The 15937-nt window shown below is 25.2% G+C and overlaps 1 protein-coding gene across 1 annotated transcript; it reads right to left on the minus strand.

The window, feature by feature from the left end:
* Positions 1–686: 686 nt before the first annotated feature.
* Positions 687–1565, minus strand: LOC145842871 (kelch-like protein 25). Its single transcript, XM_082950348.1, has one exon. The coding sequence runs from the start codon at positions 1563–1565 to the stop codon at positions 687–689; it is 879 nt and encodes a 292-aa protein (XP_082806474.1).
* Positions 1566–15937: the final 14372 nt, after the last annotated feature.

The raw sequence follows: 15937 nt of genomic DNA on the forward strand, positions 1-15937 counted from the left end.
GCTTAAAACTTATTGAAAAATAAAATTAACTATGTTTGAATAAATATCTTTTTATTACAAGCTATGCATAAATTAATTCAAATGTAAGCAACACAAGAAAGAAGTAATAAACACAAGCAAAAAGTAAAGAAAATATCAGAAATCCAACATCAGAAACTTATTAAGAGCTATAACATGATATACAACAAAGAAATTATTTGGAAAGAAAAGTTATATTTAACTATTACATAACAATATTAATCCGTTTATAGAGGAAAATTTAACGAAAATACAAAGTTCTATATAGTTTTAAATGAATTTAAACATAAAACTTTAGTATTTTAATTGGAAGTTTAGATAATTTGTTTTGAAATTTATAAAAAATATTATTGTTAAAATTTTCAAAAACCTTAAATTCAATACTATGTTAAATTTGGATGAGTGTCACTTTTGCACAAGTGGACACTTTTGCACGGGGACTTTTTTACAAGAGGGTCACTTTAGCACAGGTTGAAAAGGCTTTTATTTTTTGTTTATTAACTTAAGTCTTTTTTTTTTCACTATTACCCCTATTGCTTATTTTTGATTTAATTTTTTTATTTTATATACATATATTTACGTGAAAAATATACCCTCCATAGAAAAGTGTCCCTCAAGCTACTGTAACGCTCGGGCAAAAGTGACCCGTTTCCGTTAAATTAATTTTCTTATAAACAAGGTATTTTGACGCAAGTAAAAAATCGACGATTTCTTGAACCTTCCCAAGGAATTTCTGACCATTTATTTTTGTCAACGTCATAACAAACAATTTTCGGCCTTGTGGTCTGAAACACAAAAAATTTGTTGCCAACAGAGTAAGCTCTGACATCAGCACCACCTAAGTAAAGATATGGTGATTTCATGGTGACAAACTTTTTACTCAACATGTCAAAAACTTCACAACTGTCTAAATGTGCTGAAACTGCAAATAACTTTCTTTTAACAACTACTAAACTGACAGTATTTTTCCCCTTGTTCATATCTGGCATTTGCGACCACCTATCAGGTAGAACGTCATATGATTCAACAGTTTTTAATCTTTGATTACGATTATCAAATCCACCACAAACTATTATTCTTCCTTCAAAAACTGCACAAGCTGCAGTTGATCTAGCTCCGTTCATTCCAGAAACATCTTTCCAACTGTAATCACTTGTATCAAATTCTAGACAAGAGTTTACTCTACCTTGATCTTTAAAACCTCCAATAATAAAAATTTTATCCATGAACGCACATGCACAAAAATTTTGGCGATCATCATACCTTTCAGCTACCTTACTCCATGATTTAGATGAATATCTATCAACAGACCATTCGTCCTCCTTACCACCAAAAACAAAAAGTTGGTCTTTTACACAAACTATCTCAAAACAATACCGTCCAGTTATCATCGGCGGAAAATTGTTTACAATTCCAGGACTATTTATGTCAATGATATCAACTGTACGTAATGCTAATGCTTTCTCACCACAACCTCCACACAATAAAATTTTAATGTCTTTCTGGTTACAATACCTACTTGTATGACAAACACCTGATTTATTCATATTAATATTATTTTTCTCATTCTTAGCACAAAAATCATTTAATAATTTTACACAACCATTATTTTTTGAAAAATACTTTGATCTGTCAAGTAACATTGTTATTGTAAGTTTAGATAACAACGTAAAGCGAACTTTAAATAGAATATTTTCAGCATACTGGTCACGTTCTTCAATGTTGTGGTTTAACCATCTGTCAGCAGCATCATAAACTTCAACTTCTGTAGTAACCAGAAGTCCAGAACTTGCAAGTATTCTTGAAACAGAAGTATAATCTAACTCTAAAAAGCTGCGAGTGTTAGCTATTATAGTGAAACAACGTTCTAAATATTTATAAGTTGTTTTATGAAGAGTTGCTAAATTAAAAAGTTTTGCAAACTGGTAAAAACATGCAGAATTACTAGTTTGTAATTTTTCTTCAAATCTTCTGTATGTTGTATCACTAATGTTTTCAATAAGTATAAGTTTAGAACATTTAAAGTTTGTAACTAGCTTGCGGTTTTCTTTCTTCATTTTATCTAAATAAGTTGTGTTAAATATTAGTAAAGTAAGTAAATGATTTAAGAAAACTTACTAAATGTTCAAAACTTATATATAAATTAATCTAAAATATTTTTCTTTATATGTAATTTTAAGAATGGTCTTTAAAATGTTTATTAAACGATAAAAAACGCACGAAATATTTTTTGTTTGTATCTTGAATTGTTCGTATGTGATGTACGAAAAAAAATTTCGGTTATCAAGTCGTACACCACTTGTATACTGCTTAATGTCTTGTTCAGGACAGAATAAAATTAAAACTAAAAACTTAAGTAAAGATCTAAAAAATATCATATTGTACTGTAATAAAAAAAAAGAACATAATAAATAATTTTATAGGTTTTAAGCTTTGGTTTTACAGACTTTATGTGTAGAAATATATGAAAAGTTGTTTGCTTTAGTCAAGGACAATTTTTCTTTTAAAATTTTAACTTAAATTTTTTTATTACTTCAGACTTGCACATATTTCACTTTAATACTTAAATAGTATTCATAATTTAAATAGAAACCAACATGTTTAATCTCAAATTAAGCTACTAAATAGTAAGTTTTAAAAAAATATTTTTTACTAATCATTTTTTTTAAATACTATCAATTATTTTTTGACTTTCAGTTTATTTAATACATTTTTAAAAAATTTATGTTAACCATAAAAAATATGCAGTTAATACACCAAAACAGTTTAATAGCTAAGTTTAATAAAGTCGAAATTTAAAAAGATTTGAACTTTATACTTAAGCTTTTTAAAACGAAACAAAAGTGAAGTATTATTGTAAATATAGTTAAAAATAAACGTTAACTTAATCTATTGCTTTAAAAATGTTTCTCGCTTACGCAATGGACACAAGCAATATACTAACAAGTGCAAAGGATAGACACTTTATGTAGTTTTAACTGGGTAATTAGATGATTAGATAGTTAGGTAATTAAGTGAATATTAGTGATGTACCGGACCCGGATCCGGACTTTTTTTTCAAATTAGGATCCGGCCGGAACCGGATCCGTTTTTTTTTTTTCAAATTAAGATCCGGCCGGAACCGGTACCGGATTCTTAATACTCTAAGTTATTTGTAATGTAAGTAGTATAAAAACTACTATGTACGATAATGCAATTTTATATAACTAACTACTAACTAAGTATAACTGTGCCAAGTTTATCTTTTATGTTTTATATCTAACTATATACTTTTGAACTTAGAAAAATAATAGTTTAAAAAAATTTAGACTAAAAAACATTAATGTGCTTCTAAAATAATTAAATAATAAGAAAGTTTATGATTTGTTATTAAGGTCTAGTTAAGATTAACAGTTAAAAATAGTAGCTGGTATTTAGAGTTTTTATAAAAAACTAAACTAGCCTGAGGCAGCCTTAGATTTTCAAAAATTCCCAAAATTTTCAAACTAGCAGGGTTGCCACTGTTTAAGTCAAAAAAAACTAGCTAGAGTGAGTATAAACTAGCCTGAGTCTAAAATTACTTTAATCTAATAATCAGTAAAACAGCTAGCCATAAGGTTAACAATTTGGTAGTAAAGTTTTTAATTTTACAACATAGGTAAAGATTTGCGTTTCTGAAATGTTTGTTTTATAGTTTAAAGGTAAACAAATGTAAATTAGTCATGTGTAAAAAATGAGCCAATCACGGTAGGTGTTTAATTTTTGAACGTATTTTCTGAGGAAAATGACTCTTTTTAATTTACACAGAGTTTGTTTTTGAAAAAATACTTTTCTGTATGCTCTTTTTTACTAACTAGATCCAAATTGGTCGGATCTCTGTTAGGATCCGGCCGGACCCCGATCCGGACTTTTTTTTCATATCAAGATCAGACCGGATCCGGATATCAGACAAAAATTGCAATATCCGGCCGGAACCGGACCCGGATAGTGAGTCCGGTACATCACTTGAATATAAGTGATTTTGAGTAAAGTTGATTACCATTAAAGTAGAATACAACAATAACAAAAATGCAATATATGAAAAACAAGTTTAAAAAATAAGTAATAAAAACAAAGGTATGTAAATTATACTTAGATCTAGAAAATTAAGACATGAAATAAAAAATTATAAGTGCCTACATTTTCCCACCATCTCCGATCTCAAATTTAAAAGTTTGTTGTTGTCTGCAAATGCAATTTCAATTCTATCTAAATTGCAAAGAGTTAAAAACTTTTTCTAGTCAGTTTTTGTATAATTTAATTGTAGAATAGATAATCTCCCGTTTGAATTTTTTTTCTAATCGATGTTATCGTTTTTGATTTTGTGGATGAACCTATTTAATCTTGTACTTTACTTCTTTATTGCGCTTCTAAAGGATTACCATGTTCATAAAATCTTGCTTTGAATTGTCTTCCAGTTGATAGAATATAAATCATGTTTTTATTCGTATGCACAACTGTTGCTATAAATACGACTCCTTTAGTAAGACATTCCCTGTTAACTGGACAACTGGCTTTAGATTTACAGTTGCAAGACTTGCTATCGACATCAGATTTTTGTCGGAGTTTTATAATTATGATTAGAGATTTCTTTCTCCAAATTAAACATACAGGAATATGAAATTTATATTGTATTTTTATTAAGTATAGTACCATAAAAACCTGATTAAGAGAAATGTCTAGATTTCAGTTTTAAAATTTCTGTTTCTATACTCGTTTTTATGCAACTAATGAAAAGGAGATTGTAGCAAAACACCTTCTTATTGCTTGATTTTTTTCTAGAATAAAACTATAAGGACCTAACTTTTTGAGCTTGTTTTTTGTTGATCAATAAACAACAATTTTTGAATTTGAGATCGGAGTTGGTGGGAAAATATAGACCTTTCACAAAACTTTATTTGAAGTTTTAATTGTCTGATCTAATTTGAATTTACATACCTTTCTACTATTCTAACGGGTCAAATATGCACAAAGGGACACTTTTGCACGAAAATATATTCTGTAAAAATACATGTTTGCACGACAATAAAAAATATAAATAAATTACAAAAAAAAGAAGAAAAAAAAATACCGACCGAGTGCAAGGGTTAGGGCCAGGGGTAACAGTGATAATAAAATAAAAGATAAATAATTAAAACTAATGGCAAAAAATGTTTATACTAAAATATATAAATTAATAAAAACATATAAGAAGAAAGCTAATGAGTTACTGACTGAGGGTAAGGGAAAGTGATAGCAAAAGTAAAGTAAAAACACATAAAATTACAAAAAAATACATTTTAACCCGTGCAAAAGTGTCTTTATGAGTAATCCTTCGTGCGAAATTGACGTCTTGCAAAAGTTTTTTCACGCGAAAATGTCCCTTTGAGCAAAAGTAACCCTTCGTTAAAAAGAGTCCCTTTGTGGATTTTTGACACCCACCCGTTTATGTTATTTATTTTGTAATTTTGTATTTTAAATATTGCATTTTTGTTATTGTTGTATTTTATTTAATGTTAATAAACTTTGCTCAAAATCACGTAAAGTCACTTAATTATGTAATTAAGTATTTACGAAGCTAAAAGTTTATATAGTATTTATCTATTGCTCATGGTTAGTTTATTTGCTTGTGACCATCGCATAAGCAGAAAAAGATTGTAAAGCAATAAATTAAGTTAAACTTTTGTTTTAATTATATCTATATAGGCTCCTTAAGTTTAACACTCTCTAGTAATTTATTGACTAACTCTTAGTATTAGGTTATTGTAGCCTCGTAATACTTCAACAATGTATTTATCTAGTAAAAAGTTGTTTAAAACATCGTCTATTAGTAAAAAAATAAATTAAATTGTTTTGTAATCAATTATATGTAAAATTTTTATTAAGTAGCTAGTATTCTATAGTTAAAATTGTAAATTTTTATTTATTTAAACATATAATAAACAACTTTATGAATAGTTGCTACAGAAATTAAGTATTAATAAAAATAAAAACTAAATGAAAATATTATAAATTAAATACATAAAAATAAATACAACAAAACACATACTTAGTTCGTCAACATTTTTTAGAGTATACAAGTCATCATTATGCAAGTATTTTGTTCCATTTTCCTTGCAAAGTTTCGAAAGTGCATGACGTTTGTATTCAGCAAAACTAAACAAGTTTTTTGGAGTATTTTTAAGCATTCTTTCTCTTTTATTTTTTTGTTGTAATAGTATTCTAATAAAATTTCAGTTTTATCTACACTCGTATTACAATCTGTGAAACATGCTAAGTTTTCATTTTAATGTTTTAATAAAACTATATGTTTTTCATAAAACATAAACTAAAAGTTTATATATCAGTTTTTGAGATGCTCTCTAATGTTTTACAAGAACTAGAAATATTTCAGTATGAATTTTTTGTAAACGTTAAATAGTAATTAATAAATTTATTAAATTAAACATGCTTTTATAACTTTTTTTGACCTTTTAAACTAATCTGATGTAGATAAAAGGTGTGGCAACCTTATGATAAAAAGATTATTATCTTTAGATAAAAATAGGGCTATCAAAGTTCTATATTTAGAAAATTAATACAATTTTGTCTAAAAAGTCTTAAAAAACTAAATCAATATTAATTTATTTATTAGAAGGTGAAACAAAAATGTCACTAAATTTTGATGTTTAAGGAAATCCCTTATCAATAGAATAAATGTAACACATCTAGTAAAACTAATGAGTTAGTAGTATAGTTTTTTAATTATAAGATAACAGAGTTGCTTTATTTTGAAGTTAAATATCTAGACTAAAAAATGCTTTACTAGCCTTTATCAGCCTGAGCTTATGATAGAATTAAATAATAAAACATAATACTCAAGGAAACTTTTTAGCAAAAAAAAATATGAGATTGTTTTAAAACAAAAATTCAAATTGGTATGTTACTGAGAAAATAAACTTTAAACAAGCCTGAGTTTTAAAGTTTCACTAAAATATTAAAGTAAGCATAAAATAAATGTATTCAACAAAGAAACTGCATAAGTTTTTATTTTACCTTTATTTGATAAAGTACCTTAAAATAAAATTTGAAAAAATTAAACAATGAAATAAAAACTACACCTAACAATGTCAATAAATATTTTATTTTTATCTCTGACTTTACTTTTTTTAATTTTATCAAAAAAAAATAACATTTTTCTTTGAACACAGTTATATTTTTTAAAGAATATTTCTTGGTAATTTTTTTTAAGTTCTCTAATTAATACACATTTAAAAACACCTAATACAACTTTAAAATTCTACAAAGCTTTTAAATATATTTAATTTAAGTTTCCGCCCTTTTATACAGAATAGCAAGGTTAAGTCAGTTTTTATTTTTTACTCAAGTAGTAACAATGTCATAAAAAACAAACCTGTTAATAAAGTATAAGTAATAAAAAAAAACCATGAATAAATATACATTTCATAAGCGACGTGGTATGATAGTTTAAAAACTCTATTACTTGACCTTTTAATATAAAAACTTAATAATCAGTTTGCTTATCATTTCAATTACATAAGCAAATAACTTTTGTTGTTTTTAGTTGGTTATAAAATTTTTCGTAGAAGTTTCAAAAACACGCTTAATACTAAAATTAAGCTAGTCATTTTTGGTTATTGAGTATGCGACTGTAAATAAAAAAAAGTAATAACAACCTCAGAAATTCACTGCACAGGGTTGTCTAATAATTTTGAGAAATTTCTTCCAGCATTTTAAAAATACAGGTTTTTAGGTTAATTTTTAGTTAAAAGCTAAGTTTAAGGTAGTGATCTTTCGGATCCACTTCTTAGCACCCAGATTTAAAATTCTACAAAGCTTTTAAATATATTTAATTTGAGTTTCCGCCCTTTTATACAGAATAGCAAGGTTAAGTCAATTTTTATTTTTTAGTCAAGTAGCAAGTAGTAACAATGCTACTTTTCAAACTTATCAAAATGCACAAACTCTTAAACCAACAATAGAACTACAGTCATATTACTTTTTAAACTTAACTTGCTGCACAAAAACCTTCATCATTACCACGTCATGATACTTATAAAAATCTTAAATTCTAAATTTTTGTTTAACCTTTTTAATAAACTTTAGCTTTTTTGAGGAGTATATAGGATAATATAACTCATATACAAAATGGTCGTATATGTCTATTGTTTTTTGTATTAAGAAAAAATAATTTTACTATAATATATATTTATAAATTTTTATTCTCAGTATATCACATAACAAATTACTGAAAAATTATTTAATCCAGTTTTTGAATAAAACTAAAGTAACTACTAAAAAATATTCTGCATGAATGTATACTAGTTTTATGTTATATAACATTTTTTGGTTAGTGTTTAGTTAAAAACAATAATTAAACTTTGGTCAGTGAAAAATTACTGTATAATGATTTAATGAAAAATTTATGAAAAATCTATAGATTATTACTTTTTTAAATTCCTAAATTTTAGGTTATTTCTATATCAAATTACAAGCTTTCTGAAAAATAGTCATACTGAAACTAGAACTGTTAAAAACTACAGGCTATCCTATGAGTTTTCTTCTAATTTCTAGGTTTTTTTTTACTTATTTTTTTTTAATTCCAGGTTTCCAGGTTAATTGCCCTACCTATAAAAAAGTTAAAAGTTACAGTATTTTCAGCATATATTTAAAATAACGTTGCCCCTCCAAGTTCTAAAGCTATCCAGTAAGAATAAAAACTATACTTTGTAACCTAAAACTAGGCTGAATTATACTGATTCTTAATATCCTAAGAAAATGTTCCTCTTTCTACATAATGATACCTTATAAATATTTTAAGTTAGTTAAAATCAAAAAATACAACTAGGCATTAGTGTCTTGACTTATCCAAAATATTTAACAAATTTAAAAAGATCAGGAGTTGTCACGAGTGTAGCAAACTGAGTTTTTGGCTGCCATTTTTGTTTGATACAAAAATTATCCTTCAGTAGCATATGTACATATTTATATACATAGAATAATGTATCTAAAAAATTAGGTAACTATAATTTTAGTAGGCAGCAGCTGTTCAACAAAGTTTTTAACTTTTCACACAGATATTATATACAGCTATATTATATTTTTTATCTAAATCAGGGCTAAAAGGAAATTTATTTTGTAAAATTAAAAATTTAAAAATTAAAAAAAATGTTAAACAACTGCTGCCTCTTAAAGTTAAAGTAACCAAATATTTAATGAACTGTACTTGTGGGGATTTTACATTATTTAATTTAATTAAACGAGAACAAACTAGTTAAAATAAAATTGTAAAGACTAAATCAAAATTTTAATAAATGTTTTATATTGAAAGCTTTTTTTTTTGTTTTGTAAAAGAATTGGGACAATTTTTCATATGGTTTTTTCAAAACCAGTTTTATTACCTGTAAATTTTCAGACTGACCAATTTTAACTATAAAAAAGGCAGACTACCTTTAACAATTCTTTATATGTTTTAAATTAAAAAAGCAAAACATTTTAAGTTTATAAATAAAACTAAATTATAGAGTGAGTAGAAGAACACAATCTGAAAGAAACTTTAAATTCAGTATTTTTACTCTAATGGATGTATGCACCTTTATGTTTACAACAAATAATTAAATTAACTAAACTTTAGTTTGTCTGTTTCGCTTGACTAATTTTATATACATATTAAGAATTAAAAACTCAATAACTTTAGTATACTAAAACGTTAGAAGATGATCGCGGAAAACCGAGTCTTTCTAAACCTTATCTGGCCGAGTATCAGCCAGTATCCGGCCGGATACGTGTCTTTTGTTAAAAAAATAGGATCCGGTAGGTAAACTTATTTAAGGGTAAAACTGTGTTAAGTATTCTAACAACAATGAAAAGATACTGTTAAGCTATTTTAAATGTGCTTTTTGATAAAATATTGTTTATGTTGATAATTTTTTTTTATCTTTATTGTAAATTTTCATGTCAAATTAAAATTATTTTACTAGTTAAAAAGCAAAAATTGTTAAGAATTCCAGGTTTTTAATAACTTTTGTTCAAAGTTCAAGGTTTTTTTTTTTTAATCTCAAATTCCAGTTTTTTTTAAGCCTAAATTATCAAATTCAAGTCTTTTCCAGTTTTTTTTCTCAAAATTTCTTAAATTCCAGGCTTTTTAAATTAAATTGTCAAAATTCCAGATTTTTTCAGGATTCCATACTTGATGGCGAGGGCGACCCTAATGAAAGTCAATACCCTGATGATGACCCTGATGAAGTCTATAAAATTAATGCTAGTCATTTTTGGTTATTGAGTATGTGACTGTAAATAAAAAAAAGTAATAACAACCTCAGAAATTCACTGCACAGGGTTGTCTAATAATTTTGAGAAATTTCTTCCAGCATTTTAAAAATACAGGTTTTTAGGTTAATTTTTAGTTAAAAGCTAAGTTTAAGGTAGTGATCTTTCGGATCCACTTCTTAGCACTTAGATTTAAAATTCTACAAAGCTTTTAAATATATTTAATTTGAGTTTCCGCCCTTTTATACAGAATAGCAAGGTTAAGTCAATTTTTATTTTTTAGTCAAGTAGCAAGTAGTAACAATGCTACTTTTCAAACTTATCAAAATGCACAAACTCTTAAACCAACAATAGAACTACAGTCATATTACTTTTTAAACTTAACTTGCTGCACAAAAACCTTCATCATTACCACGTCATGATACTTATAAAAATCTTAAATTCTAAATTTTTGTTTAACCTTTTTAATAAACTTTAGCTTTTTTGAGGAGTATATAGGATAATATAACTCATATACAAAATGGTCGTATATGTCTATTGTTTTTTGTATTAAGAAAAAATAATTTTACTATAATATATATTTATAAATTTTTATTCTCAGTATATCACATAACAAATTACTGAAAAATTATTTAATCCAGTTTTTGAATAAAACTAAAGTAACTACTAAAAAATATTCTGCATGAATGTATACTAGTTTTATGTTATATAACATTTTTTGGTTAGTGTTTAGTTAAAAACAATAATTAAACTTTGGTCAGTGAAAAATTACTGTATAATGATTTAATGAAAAATTTATGAAAAATCTATAGATTATTACTTTTTTAAATTCCTAAATTTTAGGTTATTTCTATATCAAATTACAAGCTTTCTGAAAAATAGTCATACTGAAACTAGAACTGTTAAAAACTACAGGCTATCCTATGAGTTTTCTTCTAATTTCTAGGTTTTTTTTTACTTATTTTTTTTTAATTCCAGGTTTCCAGGTTAATTGCCCTACCTATAAAAAAGTTAAAAGTTACAGTATTTTCAGCATATATTTAAAATAACGTTGCCCCTCCAAGTTCTAAAGCTATCCAGTAAGAATAAAAACTATACTTTGTAACCTAAAACTAGGCTGAATTATACTGATTCTTAATATCCTAAGAAAATGTTCCTCTTTCTACATAATGATACCTTATAAATATTTTAAGTTAGTTAAAATCAAAAAATACAACTAGGCATTAGTGTCTTGACTTATCCAAAATATTTAACAAATTTAAAAAGATCAGGAGTTGTCACGAGTGTAGCAAACTGAGTTTTTGGCTGCCATTTTTGTTTGATACAAAAATTATCCTTCAGTAGCATATGTACATATTTATATACATAGAATAATGTATCTAAAAAATTAGGTAACTATAATTTTAGTAGGCAGCAGCTGTTCAACAAAGTTTTTAACTTTTCACACAGATATTATATACAGCTATATTATATTTTTTATCTAAATCAGGGCTAAAAGGAAATTTATTTTGTAAAATTAAAAATTTAAAAATTAAAAAAAATGTTAAACAACTGCTGCCTCTTAAAGTTAAAGTAACCAAATATTTAATGAACTGTACTTGTGGGGATTTTACATTATTTAATTTAATTAAACGAGAACAAACTAGTTAAAATAAAATTGTAAAGACTAAATCAAAATTTTAATAAATGTTTTATATTGAAAGCTTTTTTTTTTGTTTTGTAAAAGAATTGGGACAATTTTTCATATGGTTTTTTCAAAACCAGTTTTATTACCTGTAAATTTTCAGACTGACCAACTTTAACTATAAAAAAGGCAGACTACCTTTAACAATTCTTTATATGTTTTAAATTAAAAAAGCAAAACATTTTAAGTTTATAAATAAAACTAAATTATAGAGTGAGTAGAAGAACACAATCTGAAAGAAACTTTAAATTCAGTATTTTTACTCTAATGGATGTATGCACCTTTATGTTTACAACAAATAATTAAATTAACTAAACTTTAGTTTGTCTGTTTCGCTTGACTAATTTTATATACATATTAAGAATTAAAAACTCAATAACTTTAGTATACTAAAACGTTAGAAGATGATCGCGGAAAACCGAGTCTTTCTAAACCTTATCTGGCCGAGTATCAGCCAGTATCCGGCCGGATACGTGTCTTTTGTTAAAAAAATAGGATCCGGTAGGTAAACTTATTTAAGGGTAAAACTGTGTTAAGTATTCTAACAACAATGAAAAGATACTGTTAAGCTATTTTAAATGTGCTTTTTGATAAAATATTGTTTATGTTGATAATTTTTTTTTATCTTTATTGTAAATTTTCATGTCAAATTAAAATTATTTTACTAGTTAAAAAGCAAAAATTGTTAAGAATTCCAGGTTTTTAATAACTTTTGTTCAAAGTTCAAGGTTTTTTTTTTTTAATCTCAAATTCCAGTTTTTTTTAAGCCTAAATTATCAAATTCAAGTCTTTTCCAGTTTTTTTTCTCAAAATTTCTTAAATTCCAGGCTTTTTAAATTAAATTGTCAAAATTCCAGATTTTTTCAGGATTCCATACTTGATGGCGAGGGCGACCCTAATGAAAGTCAATACCCTGATGATGACCCTGATGAAGTCTATAAAATTAATGGCAAATAATTTTTGCACTAAGTTGAACATAAAAATAAAAGTTAGAGTATATGTTTAATGACTTAATTACAATAATGTATTTAACAAAAAAACACAACATTGGTACAAAAATTACTAATATATCATTCTTTAAAGGTACAAAAACATTATAATCTATTGAAAAAAAATCTAATTTATGTTTTCTGTTAAAAAAAAACTTAAAGAACCTACATACTTAAGAAAAAGGTACTAGTAACTAAAAAATTATAAAAAGAATTGAGCTGTGCTGCTTAAATAACTTGTTTTAATTTTCATCTTTATTTTTTACAAACAAACATTACGAAAATAGTAAAACACTAAACCACAATTATCAGTTAATTTGGTATCGAATAACTGTAAAGTTAAATAAAGCAATACAGCTATGATGAATTTATTTATATGTTAAATAGTGTATTTATAAAAAAGAAATTTAATCAAAAATTAAATTTAATTTGCCGCTCGAACTGCTGTGAGTGTTCTGAAATCCAACACTTTCTTTTTTAAAAAGACAAAATTGGCTATAATTTTAAGTAAGAAAAAGTTTTAGTTTTTTTTATGCTGTTTTAAACTTTTAAGTAGTGTCTTTTTAGCAATAAAATTTATTTTTATTTTTGATAATTTAAATTTTACAAAGATAACTTAAATTATATTATATTATTAAGTATGTACCTTAAATGTATATATTACAAACTTTATTTATTATAATGATTACTCAATTATAGCAGCTATATATTACAAATAGAATAACACATTGTGAGCTGAAATTTAAAAAATGAATATGTTGCTGTGAAAAAACGAATAGATTTTTTTGTTTAGATCAGAGTTTCCTAAAGTTGGTAATGCTAGAGACTTAGGGGACTTATAGCTGAAAAGGGGCCAAAGGGGGGTCATAGGGTTCATAAGGCCTTACACTAGATATTCAGGAGTTGAAGATAGATAGCAAAAAAGTCTTAGACGTGTTTAAAAGTAGTCTGGTTGAGATATCTTGTGAAGGGGGCCGTAGCCATTTTTTTCTTTAAAGGGGGTCTTGTGAAAAAAAAAACGTTTGGGAAACTCCGATTTGAAGGGTATAATAGATATGATACTTTTAATAAAACTCAATGTTTATTTTCACGTTGCATTACTAACAAATTAACAAAAACAAGGAAACAAGCAAAAATAATTTAGATCCATCAAAAAATATAAACAAATTTCAATAAAACTGAAATAAAAACAGCAATAATAAAAATTACTTTATTATCTTAAACAACATATTGGTTTGTTTTAATGTTTTAAAATACATTCAAAATTAGAACCAAAATAAAACTTAGATACTGCTTAATAAGTTTCTAGAACAAAATTTATAAACATTTACACTGCATCTTGTCTTTAAACCACAACAAAAATACTTGTAAAAACACAATATTACTTTTTACTTTTTTTAATTATTTTTACCACTGTTATGGTGGTTTTAAAAATTTAATATATTCTTCTGATAAAAAAAAGAAAGATATATTTTTAGATTATTTGTTTATATTTATACAAAACAAATTATTTACAAAAGTTTTGCATTATTTTTTTAGCCACTAGAGATAGTAAGTTGTATGAGCTAAGAATTTAATCAAACTATAGTTTTAGTTTTAATAAGGTTTTAACTTAATATTAAAAAAGTCGAAATAACTATGTTCAATGATCAGTATTGTTTGTTTATTAAACGACAAAAAAGTACAATCAATTACCAATAATAGTTCTAATTAAGTTTATAGGTAGTAACAAAAGTTCAAAACATCCATCAGAATTATTATTAAACAAAAACTTTCTTTTAACATACTTACAAAGAAACTTTAGTACAAAGTATAAAATGTCTAAGTACAAAAAGTAATATAAATATTCTCTTTACATTGATAGACTTTCATTGAAATTTTCCTCGCATTTAATAACTCAGGACTATGTTAACAATTTTACAAATAATGTTTATAACATAGCTTAGAGTAATTAAAAAAAGTAGTGATTAATAAAAAACTAAACTGAAAATTTCCAAAACAACATGATGGTGATAAAACTTTTTGATGGTTATAATTATTTTTGCATTTAAATATTTCACTCAGCCCCTTATTTTATATTAAGCTTTTTTTATATTTGTTTTAAAATCTTTACAGCTGTTACGTTTTTAAAGTTTAAAATAAGAGGTAAAGTAAACAAAACCCTTCATTTAATTACTTATTCTAAAATTCGTTTAACATTTGAAATTCAGGTATTACAAAATGTAAAAGTAATAGTATTTTCTATAACTAGTAAGAGTAGAATGAACACTTGTTTTAATTACTAAATTAATGATTTCTTTTTTTTTATTAATAAAATTAAGATAAGCTTGTGACAATCTAAATAACTACAAACAAATTATATTGAACTGCGTCTGCGATCTAATAACATAATATAAAGCTATTTTATACTTGTCATATAGCTTTTTATCTTAGTTTATCTAAGCTAAAATCAATCATTTAATATTTTTTTGATATAATAGAAATTTTAAGATAATATTGAAGAAAAATTTTTCAAGCTCAAAATTACTTTTTTTTTCTATCACAACATAAGAATCTACAAAAACCTTATATTTTTCTATAAGTAAACAAATACAACAATATTTTCTCCCAAATTTTAGTTAAGTTACTTAACTTTTATACAAACTTTTTGATTTTAACTAGTTTTTGAGAATTTTAGTTTACATACTTTAAAAATTTAAGCAACCCTTGCCCCTTGGTTATTTGAATGAAAATATTTGTTTTTTATTTCAAGTTTTTTATTTGTAAGATAAGTACAAAAGAAATATTTTGTTTTGCTTTATTTGGACAAAGGGCATGTGGAGACATTTATTTTAAAACTTATTGTTTTATTTGGTTAATGAATTTAAGAAGAGGATTAACTTAAATAAAACTAAGTATTTCAAAGTTTCGATTAAATGAATTAACGTAATTTTTCTGAATAAACGATTGCTAGTTTGATTTAAATTTCATGCCTGTTCAA

The sequence above is a fragment of the Thalia democratica genome, chromosome 8, assembly GCF_965202585.1.
Source record: "Thalia democratica chromosome 8, ktThaDemo2.hap1.1, whole genome shotgun sequence".
Lineage (NCBI taxonomy): Eukaryota > Metazoa > Chordata > Thaliacea > Salpida > Salpidae > Thalia > Thalia democratica.